Below are 15,665 nucleotides of genomic sequence, written 5' to 3'. Positions count from 1 at the left end.
ATAAACTCATCACCCAATTTAGCAATTGTTAATGCTTTGCCATAGCGGCCTTCAAAAGTTTTTTTTTTTTTTTTTTTAAGTAAATTGGAGCTATCCTGATAGCTCCCTCCTAAATATTCTGGATGTATCTCTAAAAAACGAGGCCATTTTTCCTGGGTGACCTAACAGAATTAGCAATGATTATGTAATGTGCCCATCCATATTCGGATTGTCCCAACTGCACCCTGTTCCCGGTTGCGGTGGACTGCCACGGCGTGGGGGCGTCTGCGGAGGCGGTGACTGCCATCATCCCCTTTGTCCCGACTGTCATCTCCTCCCTCTTTGTGTTTTGGCCCCAGGTTGATGATCCTGGGCTACCGCCAGCCCCTGGAGAGCACGGACCTCTGGTCCTTAAACAAGGAGGACATGTCGGAAGAAGTGGTGCCCATGTTGGTAAAGAACTGGAAGAAGGAATGTGCAAAATCCAGAAAGTAAGTACGAGTCCTCTTGCCACAGGGGAAAGCCAGACACACTGTGGGACGACCTGGTCACCTCCCTCCCGCCACCATGGCCCAGAATGGTGGCAGTGCCACCTCTTACTAGCTTCATGGTCCTAGGCAAGTTGCATCACTCCTCCCAGCCACGGTTTGCTCATCAGAATGGCATCTTACCTGTAGCTACGGCCATTTGGGTAGAAAAGAAGAGAGAAAAATGTCCATGGCAGAAGTGATTGATTCTGTTGGCCATGACCCTCGGTGAGGGTGTGGCCAGGGCGTGCGACCCTGCCCTCCCGGAGTCAGTTCCTCAGCCTGTGTCCGGGCATCTGGCGTCCTGAGCGTTCTTGCCATTTTAAGTGCCTGGCCTGCGGCATCCGTCTTGACAAGAAGGCCATGTTCTTAGCTTGGATTTCCCCACTCCTTGTCCCCTGAGCCTCACAGACTGCTTGGTTCAGCCTTCTACCCACGGTGGCTGGCAGGCGCTGCCCCATTTTGTGTCCCTGGGGCTCACCCAGTGAAGGTGGCTGGAGGTGTTGGGGGAGAGGCCGGCAGCAAGGCGACGGGGTTTGAACAAGGAGCCGCGTCATTGGCCTGGCCCTGAATCGATTCATTCAGCTGATACAGTTGACCACTGCAGACGTTCCTGGCGCTGTTTAGGCCCTGGGGGTTCAGAGAGTGGAACAAAATAGACAGGCTCCGTGGTTGGTGCCACTTTCATTCTAGATGTGAGACAGACAGGACGTTGGGAGTCAAACACACACTGACAAGAAACTGGAGAGCATTGAGTGTCATGATGAGATTAAAATGAGGAAGTTAGGGCAAGGGCGCCTGGGGGAGCCGGTGTAGATGCGGTCGTCAAGGGTGGCCTCTCTGAGAAGGTGACATTTGAGCAGAGACTCATATTGAAGGCGGGAGTGAGCCATGCACCTATGTGGGGGAAGGGCTTTCCGGTTAGAGGGAACAGCGAGTGCAAAGGCCCTGAGGCAGAGGTGAGCTCAGCATGTTTCCAGAGCAGCAAGGGGCCCAGTGTGGCCCTGGCGGAGTGAGCGAGGGGGAGAACCAGAGGAGATAAAGGAGAAGTATTTACAGGGGTCCCCCAGGTCATGGGAGTGAGTTAGGGCCTGATCCCAAGTGTGGTGAGATGGTAGAGATGGGTTTGATGTAGAGCAGTGGCACGTCTGAGTTTGTTTTATAACAGCCAGTTGGTCTGCCCTAGGGAGGGTGGATTGTGGGTGAGAGTGGAGACAAGGAGACCCGGGTGGGGGCCTCGGGGCTGCCTGTCAACTTAGTTTTCTAAGTTTTCACAGGGCTTTCTAAGAATTCAGTGAGATAAATGTCATCGTCTGCTAAGCCATGTCGCCATCTGATAAGTCAGGTCATAGTCCTGGCCAGCAGTTGTGTTTATTCACCTGGGCACAGCACCAGTCTCGGTGCTTCCATCTTGCCTGGAAGGACATGGCGACAGTTGGCTTGTTGAGTTTGAACACGGGCCACCCGAGGGGCGCTGGCTTCATTAATACCTTGGCCTTCAGGCGTTCTCAGCTTGGGGGTTCATTACCTTGGGACATTGGCAGATGAGTCACTCGCTCTGTCTCTAGAGGCGGAAGCCACATCTGGCTCCTGTGGACATGGGGGAGGGGAGTGGAGGGGAGAGTCCTATTCTAGGCCGGAATTTGGTGTGTCCCTGTGCAACGAGGCCTGTTCAGTTAGCTAGAGAACAAAGGTAGCCGGTGCTGGCTCTGGGCTGCTGGATGTCCCTGGCCTTCTGGGGAACAGGTGACGGCGCCCTGGGCGGGGTCTGGCTTGGCTTCTTGGCCTCGGTTCCCAACCTCCCACCCTCTCTAGCCCCCCTCTTGAGCCCTGAGCTGCCTCCCCTCCACCTTTGGGTTTTAAAATCCAGTTCTTCATTTGGTTGGTATCTAATGGTTTTGAGGTTAACAAAATGGAGTGGAAATTTAGATTTGTGGCCTCCCATAGGTTAAGGTTGTTTGGGACTGTGGTTCCTGCTGGCATGATTATAACATGACTCTGCGGCTCTGGAAAAGAGTTTGGCAGGTTTTAAAGAAGTGAAACAGTTATTATACTGCCAGCCATTCTTCTAGATGTATGCCCAAGAGAACTGAAGACACATGTTCATAAAAGATTTGTACAGGAATGTTCACAGCAGCTTTATTTGTGATGGCCACAGCAGAAAGCAACCCGGGCATCCATTCACAATGAATAGACGTACAAATCATAGAAAATAGCCATTCCAGGGAATACATTGAAGCAATACAAAGGAATTATCTATTTATATGCTTGACAACATGAAAAACATTCAAAACACTTCGGCCGAGTGAACAAAGCCAGATACGAGTACATGCTAGGTGATTCCATTATACATAGTCCTAAAATATGGAAATGATTCTATGGTAAAAGAAATCAGGTCAGTGGCTTTCTGCGACAGGGGGAGAGTTAGAGACGTGTGTGAGGGAATAACCCAGAGGCAGGACAGAACGAAGATGGATATGTTCGTTACCTTGATTTCCCTGGTGGTTTCACAGGTGTGGACATATGTCACAACGCATCACATCATACGCTTTGATTATGTGCAGTTGATCGTGTATCAGTTATACCCCAAGGAAGCTATATGTTTAAAAAGCAATGTTTGAAGAAAGGGTGACTGTTTTACCTAATTGTCTCTATTTCATAAAGGAATGCAAATATCCAATAACAAACAAAAAACCAAACTCTCCAAAATATGCATGTTAAGCAGTGGTTCTCAACCCTTCAGGCTCACGGTCCCCTTGAAGACAAAGATTTTGTAACACCTCCTTGACTGGGTGTTGTCGAATGAATTCACAAAGAGTCTGGCTAGAAATGAATGCTAAAGATTTATTCAAGGGTCTTAGGGTCTGCAAACTGGCAACCAACTAGGCAATACTCAGAATGCGTTACCGGGACCCAAGTGTTGTTGAGTCCGTCTGCCTTTGTGCACTGACCCAAAGAGATGCCTGGGCAGGAGTTTGCAGTTTAGAAAGAAAAAGAGTGTAATATTGAATTGGCCAGTCTGGAGACAGGGAGGCTGAGACCCAACTCCCTGATGGCATGTGGGTCACAGGTTCTATAGGGCAAACTCACAAGACACCGTGGGTTAAGAGTTTGGGTCGTGCTGGGAACTGATTGGTCAGAGGTGAGGCAAGGGTAATAAATCATTTGTTGAGGTCTTGAGGTCTGCTCTGGCATCCCTCTGTCCGGTGTCATGGGAAAGCGGCCAGTGGTTTGTTCCACCCTAGGGCTCAGGAACTAAAGCATAACTTAGGTCAAGATGTTATCTTCAGTCTGCCAGGTGTCTGGACCTTCTGACTGTTAGACAGGTCTGGGCTACTGTCTCCTGCTGCCTCAAGGGTTGCTGGTTATCTTGGGGGAAAGGCTGGGTCTCTGAGCAGTTTCAGGTGTTCCAGGGAAGGAAGACAAGCTAAGAGTTCTTACGGTAAACAGTACATTCTTGAGAAGAATCAGTCCTGTGTTTTTAGTCTCTGGATTGGTCATCCTCTGGATGACCGATGGTCTGGATACTGGATGTCAGGCCGTCTGCACACGTGAACATTCTTTCCTCAGTCCTTCAGGAGGGAATCAGAGGGTTACCTGGAGGTCTGATGTGTATCCGGGTATTGACGCAGGTCTGGAAAGGTCAGCACTTTAAGTCCTCTGGCTAGTTCAAACAAGAATAGAGTCGTTTCCTTAGGCCTCAACCTACTTGGTTCTAGGAATTTAGCAGCTTGACTATAGTGACTCCTTTTTATTTCATCACTCTCTTCCTCACCTTTAAGGAAACAGATAAATAAAAACAATCCACCATGTATCTTAACTTATAAAATCAGCAGAATGCCCTCTCTAGACCTTAAAGGAAAACTGAAAGGTGAGGAGTCTGTGATAGAAGGACATGTATTTCCACGTGTGATTGCCCAGGCGCATGCTGGAATGTGAAGTGAAGCATCGCCGCTGGTTCCCAAGTAGAGATGGGTCTGTGACGGCCGCAAATCCCGACTGACTCGGCGTGTGCAGTTCTGGAGACCAGAGCCATCATGGCTCCCACAGACCAGGTTTTGCAAAGAGGTCACCAACCCCTGGCAAAGTTCCTAACAAAATATATGGTCTTTCCAAAATATGTGGACACAATTGTCACATCCCTGAAAAAAAAAAATGGAGGCATATTTAAGCTTGCAAAAGGAACATAGACACTGTGTATGGATTTATGTTGGGAGATGGAGCTGGGTTCTAGACTTAGGTAATTTCAGGCAGGCCTTTCACCTACGTGGATGGATTCCTGGTGGGATTGACTTCCTTCCGGACTGTTCGGGACCTCACGGACGGCCTGGTATTTGGCTTAGATGTTGTGACAACCAGAGCAGGCAAATTTGCAAAACAGCCCCACCTTGCGAAGCCTCTGCTTTTAAGGAAGCAAAAGCACTCAAAAAAAAAAAAAAAACAACCAATAAACAGGAAGAACATCTTGAGTCATTTACAGTTGTAAGCAACGCATAAAATCCTACCAGGGCTGGACTTTCCAAGGAATTGTGTATGCGAGGGTGGGTGTCATACCCTTCCGTGGCTTCCAAAACTTGTCCTATATATTGTGAGCTCTAAGAAGAGTGGAAATGTGCATTATGTTTGTCCCATCCATTCCCTGTGATTGCAGATCAGATCTGCCCTTCTGTGTTATATTGGGTATTATGGGTCAAAGGCCATGCCCAGAGTATATTCCTGAAAATGTGGAATCTTATTTAATAAGTGACAAAGCCGTTGGCAGCTCCTCACTGCGCTGGCTCCCCCAAGGTTCTGCTGTTTGGAAGGTTCTGCCTGACCTCTCTCAAAATCCTTAGCTCCAGGTCTTTCTCATCCTTTTCCCTCTGCCTGTAGCACCCTTTCCCTCCCTAGCTGGACCTGTGCCCTCGTCTTGCAGGTCTTGGCTTGGATGTCACCTCTTCCAGGAAACCGCCATGATCGCTCCCCTCACACAGGCTTGTGACGTCGCATTTTCTGATGCATTTCTCTCACTTGTCCCCTTGATGGTGGGGCTCTGCCAGTGCCTGACCCCTGAGCGGGTGTTCTGTTCATATGTGGACGAGTGACTGGGATGGGCACCTCTGCCCACATCGAAATCTAGCTGAGTCAGCAAGCCCCTTTCTCTTCCCAGTTTCCAGCTTCCTTGCCCCTTTCTGTTTCCCTGTTCTGGACAGTTTTCTCCTGACTCAGTCCTTCCTGCTCCAACTTTCCATTCCCCTCCCAGCTGGCCCGTTCAGATGCCTGACTTGCTTCCTCCCCCTTCCGGGCACGCCTTCCTCACTTGTAGGCCTCGTGTTCCCTAGATATGTTTTTCCTGACTAGGCCTTAGCTGATTCCTTCTACTCTATTTTTTTTTTTTAAAGATTTTTATTGGGGAATTGGGGGGAAGGGAACAGTGCTGGGGAATTGGGGGAAGGGGAACAGACAAGTCGCTGTCGTTTTGTTCTTCAGTCTAGTTGTGGAGGACGTTGCTTCACTGGCCCAAGTTGGCACCATCATTGCGCTCTTCCCGGGCGAGGCACATTAGTTGCCGGCTTTTTTTTTTTTTTTTTTTTTAGCTGAGCCATCCTGGCACCTATTGGAGCTCAGCAGCAGCTCAGCTCGGACCGTGAATCAAACCGGGGACCCTGTTGCTCAGAGTTCAAACTTTTGAGCGAGCTTTTAACCCACTGAGCCACTCAGCCGGCCCCAGTCACCAGCTTCTGGACGGTCGCTCACTGCGGCTGCTGGCTGCTCACGCTGGCTACTGGCTACACACAGTAGCCCATGGCAACCCACTGCCACAGGGGCTGCAGCCTATGCCGTTGCTGGCGACTCACAGCAGCCCAGCTCCAGGTTGAGCTGTTGTTCAGCATCTTAGCTGTGGAGGGCAGTGTCACTGGCCCTCATATGTGGGATCCAAACCGGGGCCCTCTGGCATCCCAAGCCAGTTCTTAACCATAGCGCCACTCGGCCGGCCCCCTTCTACTCTTATTGACCTTTTCCACCCAGGCCTGGGCCGTCCTCCTCCCTGTTGGCAGCCCATCTCCTGGCCACCGAAAACAGCCCTGGGTCAGCAAGGCCACACAGGCCCAGGGCCAGGGCCCAGCTTGGGAAGTGGTGCAGATAATGGACAGGGAACGGCTGAGCCACTCCCTTCCTCTCTGCCCACCTTCTTGTCGTCCTTGCCAAGGAGGCATGTGTGAGCTAAAAGAAAGCGTACTAAAAACTCGCCAGAAGCCCAGCTTCTAGGGAAGTCAGGAAAGTGATCTGGGAAGGACCTTAGGAGGTCCTGCTGACAGCAGAAAACGGAACTAACCCTCCGTGGTCAGTGGAATAATGACCCTTCACCCCAAAGATGTCCTTGTCCTGATCCCCAAAACCTGTGAACTTGTTACCTTATATGGCAAAGGGATTTGACAGATGTGACGAAGGGTAGGGTTTTGAGATGGGGAGATGGTTGTGTATTATTTGGGTGGGCCACTGTGCTTATTGGAGGGAGACAGGAGGTCAGAGAGAGAGGTGAAGATGCTGTATGGCCAGTTTGGAAGATGGAGGAACGGGGCTCGAGCCTGGAAACGTTGGCGGCTTCTAGAAGCTGGGAAAGGGCCAGAAACAGCTTCTCCCCGAGAGCCTCTGGAAGGAACGCAACTCGATGGGCCCACGTTAGACTTCTGACCTCTGGAAGTATGAGATCGTAAATGTGTGTGGTTTTCAGCTACTAAGTTAGTGGTAATGTGTCTCAGCGGCCGTAGGAAGTTGTCCAGCGTCACACAGAGTTTAGATTTTATTCTGGATGCAGTGGGAAGCCGTCAGAGGAGTTGAAGGAGGAGAAGGATGTGTTTTTAGGACAATCTCACTGGGAATTGGTTGTAAGGGAACAAGAATGGAAGAAAATGGAGTGGTGAGGAGGTCCCAGAGATGGTCACTTAAGTGGGCTGGAGGCTGTGGAGATGGGAAGAGTGGATGGATGACTACACACATCACAGAAGTGGAATGGACAGGACACACACCTGAACAGACTTAGGGAGCATGAAGGGGGTGGGGTCAGGGATGATTCCTGTTTGTGGTCCTTTCCTGGGGCAGGGAGCACAGAAGGGACAGATAAGGACTTGACGGAGCCTAGACCATGGACCACAGTTCGGAGTGGGGACAGAAGAAAGAGCCAAGGTGTGTTGGAAGGCTGTGGTCTCCAGGAGGGAGTTTCATGTGGTCCAAATGGTCAGATGTGGCATAAATGGTGACAAGCAACACGCCCCTGAAATCAAATACCGTGGAAGCGTTTTGCAAGCCGTGAATGTTAGGGTTGTTGGGTGGGGATCAAGTTCTGGCATGTTTTTCAGCGGTGGCGCCCACGTTCGGCTATTTGAGGGTTTACCTTGATTGCATTTTGGTAGATGGGAGTTGGGGGCGGTGTATCTGTTGCTGTAAATTATCCAAAACCTAGCAGCCCAAAATAATAGTGAGCATTTACTATTTTACCCAGTTTCTCTGGGCCAGGGATCTGGGAGTGACCTAGCTGGGTGGCTCTCGCTCAGGGTCTCCTGAGGTTGCAGTCACATTGGTGGCCGGGGCTGCAGTCATCTGAAGGCTCGGCTGGGGCTCTAGGATCTACTTCCAGGTTGCACACGGTTGGCAGGTTAGTGCGGCTACTGTCAAGGTCTCACCACGGGGATTTCTCCGGAGGGCTCATTGAGTGTCCTCACGACATGGCCATTAGTTGGCTTTGGCCAGCGTGAATGACCTAAGAGAAGGCAAAATGAAAGCCGCAGTGTGTCCTACGACCAGATCTTGGAAGTGGTCCCCCATCATTTCTACAGCATCCTATTCCGAGTGGGCGGGGCCTCCATAGGGGCCCGTGTGAAGGCCTAGTTTCTCAACATCCTTGCAAATACTTGTTCTTATCTGACTTTCTGGTGATAATTATCGTAGTGCAGTAATATCTCATGGTGATTTTGACTTCCATTTCTCTGGTGACTAATGATGTTGAGAGACATTTCATGTGTTTACTGGCTGTTTGCACATCCTCTTTGCCCCTTTTAAATTGGGTTGTCTTTTCCTTATCCAATTGGAAGTGTTCTTTATATGCTCTGGTTACAAGTCCCCGAACAGACTTCGGATTTGCAAATATTTCCTCCCATTCTGTGGGTTGTCTTTTTACTTTTTTGATAGTATCTTTTGAAGCACAAACGTTTTTGAGTTTGATGAAGTCCAGTTTACCTGTGTTTTTTTCTTCTGTTGCTTCTGCTTTTGGTGTCGTATCTAAGACTCTATTACCAAATCCAAGGTCATGAAGATTTACCTCTGTATTGCCTTTTAAGAATTTCATAGCTTTAGCTCTGTGTGTAGGTCTTTCATCCATTTCAAGTTAATTTTTATGTACGTTGTGAAGTTAGGGTCCAACTTCATTTTTTTACCTGTAGCCATCTAGTTTCTCAGCACCATTTATAGAAAAGGCTATTCTTTGGAATGGTCTTGACACCCTTCTCAAAAATCATTCAGGTTTATTTCTAGATTCTTAATTCTGGCCCATTGATCTATACATACATCTGTCTTTACACCCATCTTGATTCTGGTTGTTTTATAGTAAGTTTTGAATTGGGAAGTGTGAGTCCTCCTACTTTGTTTTCCTTTCTCAAGATTATTTTGGCTGTTCTGGGTCCCTTGAGTTTCCATATAAATTTTAGAATTAGCTTGTCAGTTTCTACAAAGAAGCCAGCTGGCGGATTCTGATAGCGATTGCAGTGAATCTGTAGATCATTTTGGGGCTGGCACTTTTTTATGTGCTCTTCATGTATAGTCACTCATTTAATTTTCACAGCAGCCCTATGAGGTAGGTCCTATTTTTATCCCCATTTTACAGAGGAGGAAATTAAGGCCTAGAGAGGTTAAGGAACTTGCCTAAGGTCACATAGCTGGCCAGTGGCTGAGCCAGGATCCTGAGTCTGTGTCTATAGCCACCATGTTAAGATGCCTCTGCGGTGACTGGATTTCTTTGGCCAGGCCTCCTTGGAGGGCGGGGTTCCCTGGCCCTGTCCCCGGAGCCGGCGGGCTGAGTCCTGACCCCTCCGTGGCCCCACACTCCTTGTGTTCCAGGCAGCTGGTGAAGATCGTGTACCCGTCCCAGGATCCCACCAAGCCTAAAAGCGGCTCCAAAGTGGATGTGAACGAGGAGGCCGAGGCTTTGATTGTCAAGCCCTCCCGGAAGGAGCGGGACCCGTCCCTGTTCAAGGTGCTCTACAAGACCTTCGGACCCTACTTCCTTATGAGCTTCCTGTTCAAGGCCGTGCACGACCTGATGATGTTCACCGGCCCAGAGATCCTGAAGTAAGACCTCTCCCAACTGGGGAACTCTTCGCATCCCTGACCCGCCCCTCGCGATGCGCCAGCCTCTCCCTTCGGGCCATGTGACATGCTCAGGGGCCTTACAGCCCCATCTCCCCATCTACCTGCTTTTCTTTAAAAGCATCTTAATTAAGGCCACTTGGATTGCAAGTTACAGAAACCTACTAGGCTTCCGTGAAACCCAAAGGGGAAGGTAGAGGATTGTCTTGGGAAGTGAGGAGCGTCAGGTCACATGAAAACCGAAGTGTGAAACCAGAGAGTCAGAAAGGAAGTCACCTCTCTCCTGTCTCTGCTTACCTCCCTCCCTCCATCCCTCTCTCCCTCCATTTTTTACACACTCTCTGTTTCCTCTCTCTCTGTGTGTCTCTTGGGGGCACACATTTATTTTTTAACCCTCCCTACTCTGTCCCATCTGCTCTCTATTTGCTCACCTTTGGGTGATTCCTGGTTGATGAGATGGAGCCATCAGTGCGAGAAGCCTAAGGCAGAGGCACCCTGGCCTGCAGGAGCCGTTTGGGTGACCACACACAGCCAGATCACGCCCCGGTTTGGTTTTCCATGTCTAAAACGGAAGTGGTAATGCCCGCCTGGCCTGGCCTGGGAGAAAGTCAAAACTCTGAAACCAAAGGACGTGTCCCTGCACGTGTGTGTCACAGCCACTTCAGTTCGGGCTCTGTCCTTGCTCCTTCGCAGGTTGCTCATCAACTTTGTGAACGACAAGGAGGCCCCGAACTGGCAGGGCTACTTCTACACCGCACTCCTGTTCATCAGCGCCTGCCTCCAGACCCTCGTGCTACATCAGTATTTCCACATCTGCTTCGTCAGCGGCATGAGGATCAAGACCGCCGTCATCGGGGCCGTCTACCGGAAGGTGAGGGAGGCCGGGTCACGGGCACGTAGGCAGAACCTGGAGGCACGCGGCTGGGTCAGTGGGGACCTCCGCGGGCGTTTAAGCCCAGCTTCTGGAGAGTAGCACGAGGGTGGCCTTGATGACTGCAGATAGCAAGGACTGACCGTCAGGTCTTAGGCCACAGCCAAGCTGATTTCAGGGTGAGCCTGTAGGATGTGGGTGAGCCCCCATGTCAGCCGTGGGTAATTGGATTTCTTAGGTGGTATTTGATTTGGGGAGATCCAGGTTTAAATGCTGGCTCTGCTATTAATATTCTGTGTCTGAGCTTGTCCTGACTCTCCATTTCAACTGAGTAGATGGTCCCTTCCCTAGATGATAGACTATGTAGCGGGCATTTGGGCACAAACAGCTTCAAAGGAACTGGATTACCTTCTCGCTCCCTTTGTTCCTTAGCCCCTGGGACAGTGACACCACTTGGGCCCCATAGGTTGGGAAAAGACTATCTAGTAGATAGTTGGGAAAGATGGACTGGATCATTGGTTCTCAGTCCTGTCTGCATGTTACACTCACCTGGAGAACTTCGAAAACTTCCCACGCCCAGGCCGCACCCTGACCCACTAAATCGGGATCTCTGAGGGTGGGACCTGGGCATCAATCTTTCTGAAAGTCTCCGGGTAATCATGTGCAATCATGTTTGAGAAAGCTGGGTGGTTTTGTGCCCCAGGGGATGTTGGCCATCTCTGGAGATATTTTTGGTTGTCATACCTGGGGGTGGGGGAACCTAGTGGGGCGAGGCCAGGGATGCTCCTAAACACCCCACAGTGCACACAGGACAGCCCCCCCAAGAATGATCCAGCCTCAAAGGTCAGGAATGCCAAGGTTGAGAAACCCTGGCCTAGACATTGATCCCTCAGTGTGTCTGGGGACCAGCAGCATTGGCATCACCTGGGAGTCTGTTAGAAATGCAGAGTCTCCGGCCCCACCCAGACCTGCTGAATCAGAGCCTGCATGGGAATACACTTCCCAAGTGAAGTGGGCACACACTAAAGTGTGCCAAGCCTGGGTTCGGGCGACTTCATATCGAAGAGCTTGACGGGGAGGCAGTGAGGGCTGTTGATAAGAGCGAGGGCTTCGCGATGAGATGGACAAGCTAGGAAGGCAGACAGCTCAGCTGGGGAGAAGGAAAGAGCGGTGGCTTTTTCCATTCTTGGGCGATCGATCTCCTTCCTCCACACGCGCCTGGAGACGGTGTTGAGGGCTCTTAGCCAGCCGCACTCACCCTCTTTCCCTCTCCTTTGTCCCATAGGCCCTGGTGATCACCAATTCTGCCAGAAAATCCTCTACGGTCGGGGAGATCGTCAACCTCATGTCTGTGGACGCCCAGAGGTTCATGGACCTGACCACATACATTAACATGATCTGGTCAGCCCCTCTGCAAGTCATCCTTGCGCTCTACCTCCTGTGGCTGGTGTGTGTTTGACGCCATTCCCCCTCGTGCGTAGGGAGGGACCTCCAAGTGTGGGCGGTGGGGGTGAGGGAGTGGGTGTCCAAGATAAGAACCTCTGTAGCTCACTGGTATTTCTTGCCGTCATGTACATTTTATGTTCTGGCCTGTGAACTCATTCCTGGGTATTTTATTCCATTCTTCAGTTGTTGGGTTTATGTTCTCCTTGGTGGCATGATATTCGTTTGCATTTGTCTCTTCTTGACAGTGTGTGTAATTAACCCTACAACATACACCCCATATTTTTGCCCACTGTATCCTCAAAAACACTAACTGAACTCATTTTTTCACTAGTCTTGAATTATGTTAGTCAAGATTCTCTTGGTTGCAAGGGATAGAAATCCATCAGCGGGCAGTGGTGTAGGAGGGTGCTGAACACAGAACAGATCAGTGACCAGGAAGACAGACTGGTGGGAACCAACCAATCAGAATTGCAAAAAGAGTGAAAAAAACCAAGGATAGCCTAGGGGACCTCTAGGATAATATCAAGTGCTTAAATGTTTGCATTCTAGGGATTGCAGAAGGAGAAGAAAGAAGGGAACATAAAACTTTATTTAAAGAAATAATGGCTGAAAACTTTCCTAACCTGGGAAAGGAAACAGACACCCAGGTCCATGAAGCCCAGAGAGCTCAAAACAAGATGAACCCAAACAGGCCCACAATAAGACATGTTGTGGTTAAAATAGGAGAAGATACAGATCAAAGACTATCTTGAAGGAAGCAAGAGTTACATACAAAGGAAGCCCTGTAAGGCTATCGGCTGGTTTCTCATCAGCAATCCTGCAGGCGGAGGAGAGTAAGCAGAACATCTCTAAAGTGCTGAAAGAGAGGAACCTACAACCTAGAATAATTTATCCAGCAAGCTTGTCATTCAGAATCGAAGGAGAAGTAGTTTCTCAGACAAGCAAAAAACTGAATGGGTTCATCACCATTAAACCAGTTTTACAAGAAATGTTAAAAGCTCTTCTTTAAGCAGAGAAGGAAAGGCCCCAACCAGAAATAAGAAACTACGAGAAAGGGGAAAAAAAACCTCATATATTTATGCAAATATTTCATAAATACAATAAACATTTAAAAAGCTATGAAGGTCAACAGAAAAAGGGATCAAATTCAAACCACAATAGTTAGGAGATGCACCAAACAGAAAGATTTAAAATATGACATCAATAACCGTGTGGAGAGAGGAGATGAAAACTAGTCCTTATAGAGTATATTCAAACTTAAATGCCTATCAGCTTAAAGTAAACTGCTATAGGTGAAGAATGATGAATATAACCTTTATGGTAACCACAAATCAAAACCTCCAAAAGATATACAAAGAGCAAAGAGAAAGGCACCTGAACAGAACACTAAAGAAAAACAGCAAAACACAAGGGAAGAGATCAAGAGAAGAAGAACCCAGGAGAACTCTAAAAAACCACCAAAAAACAATTAACAAAAGAGCAATAAGTACACACTTATTAATAATTACTTAAATGTAAATGGACTAAATGCTCCAATAAAAAGACACAGGGTGGCTGAATGGATTTTAAAAAACGACCCATCTATATGCTGCTTATAAGAGACTCACTTCAAATCAAAAGTCACGTACAGACTGAAAGAATTATAAGGGGGTCAATCCAAGAAGAGGACATAACAGTTGTAAATATCTACACACCCAACATAGGAACATCTACTTATATAAAGCAATTATTAGTGGACATAAAGGAAGAATTCCACAGTAATACAATAATAGTAGGGGATTTTTCATACCCCATTCACATCAATGGATAGATCATCCAGACAGAACGTAAGGAAATAATGGCCTTAAATGTCACAGTAGACAAGATCTACTAATAATAGACATGCATGGAACATTTCATCCAAAAACTGCAGAATACACTTTTTTTTCCCCCAAGTGCATGTGGAACATTTTCCAGGATGGATCACATATTAGGCCATAAAACAAGCCTCAGTGAATTCAAGAGGATTTTGAGATCACAGCAAGAACCTTTTCTGACGACAATGGCATGAAATTATAAATCCACTAGAGGAAGGAAACTGGAAAAAAGTACAAATATGAGGAGACTGAAAAACACGCTCCTGAACAGCCAGTGGATGAAAGAGGAAATCAAACAAGAAATCAAAAACTATATTGAAACAAATGGAAATGAAATTACAACTTTTTAAAGTTTGTAGGATGCAGCAAAAGCGGTTCTACAAGTGAAGTTCATAGCTATACAGGCCTACCTCAACAAACAAAAAAATCTCAAACAATCCAACTCTACACTTAAAGGAACTAGAAAAAGGAGAACAAACAAAACACAAAAGTAAACAGAAGGAAGGAAATAGTGGACATAAGTGAAATAGAAACCAAAAATCAGTAGGAAATACCAAGAAAACTAAGAGCTGGCTCTTTGAAAAGATAAAATTGACAAACCTTTAGTCAAACACATCAAGAAAAAACATAGAGGGCCCAAATAAATAAAATCATAAATGAAAGAGAAGTTACAACTGACACCACAGAAATATAAATACAAAGAATCATTAAAGAAGACTATAAATAATTATATGCCAACAAATTTGGCAATCTAGGAGAAATGGATAAAGTTTTAGAAATATATAATCTTCCGAGACTGAACCAGGGAGAAATACAAAATGTAAACAGACTGATTACTAGTAGTGAAATTGAAGCAGTAATGGCAACCCTTCCAACAAATAAACGTTTAGGACCAGAATGCTTCACAGGTGCATTCTACCCAACATTCAAAGAAAAATTGATACCTATCCTTCGTAAAGGATTTCAGAAAATTAAAGGGGAAGGAACACTTCCAAACTCATGCTATTAAGTCAACATTATTCTGATACCAAAACCAGACAAAACATTGCAGAAGGAGAAAATTACAGGACTGTATCCTGATGAACATAGATGCAAGAACTCTTTGACATCACTCTTAGTATCTTTTTGGATATGTCTCCTCAGGCAAGGGCAACAAAAGAAAAAAAATAAATTAGACTATATCAAACTGAAATGTTTTTGCACAGCGAACAAAACCATCAACAAAAAAAAAGGACAACCTACTGAATGAGAGAAGATATTCGTAAACGTATGTAATCTGAATTACCTCATGAACAACATTGTTAATTAACAATATGACACGGGGGTCAATATCTAAGATATATGAGGAAACGCGTACAAGTTAACACGAAAAAACCAAACAATCCAATTTAAAAATGGCCAAAGGACCAGAAGAGTCATTCCTCCAGAGAGGACGTACAGATGACCAGCAGACATGAAAAGATGCTCAACATCACTAGTCATCAGGGAAATGCATATTTAAACCACAATTAAAATCAATTCACACCTGTCAGAATGACTATCCTTAATAAATCAACAAATAAGTGTTGTCGAGGTTGTGGAGAAAAGGGAACCCTGTGCACTGTTGATGGGATTGCAAATGGGTGCAGCCACTATGGAAAACAG

The 15,665-nt window shown here is 47.4% G+C and overlaps 1 protein-coding gene across 1 annotated transcript in view; it reads left to right on the top strand.

Annotated features, from left to right (window-relative positions):
• The window catches only part of ABCC1 (ATP binding cassette subfamily C member 1 (ABCC1 blood group)), a 126,110-nt gene that overhangs the window by 48,701 nt on the left and 61,744 nt on the right, over positions 1-15,665 (top strand). The window contains exons 7-10 of the mRNA XM_019666077.1: positions 339-470; positions 9,600-9,830; positions 10,542-10,719; positions 12,005-12,166. Of these exons, the coding sequence (XP_019521622.1) occupies positions 339-470; positions 9,600-9,830; positions 10,542-10,719; positions 12,005-12,166 (703 nt within the window). The remainder of the gene's footprint in view (positions 1-338; positions 471-9,599; positions 9,831-10,541; positions 10,720-12,004; positions 12,167-15,665) is intronic.

The sequence above is a fragment of the Hipposideros armiger genome, unplaced genomic scaffold (genome assembly GCF_001890085.2).
Source record: "Hipposideros armiger isolate ML-2016 unplaced genomic scaffold, ASM189008v1 scaffold_460, whole genome shotgun sequence".
Taxonomy (NCBI): domain Eukaryota; kingdom Metazoa; phylum Chordata; class Mammalia; order Chiroptera; family Hipposideridae; genus Hipposideros; species Hipposideros armiger.
This window is presented reverse-complemented; position numbering and strand designations above follow the sequence as displayed.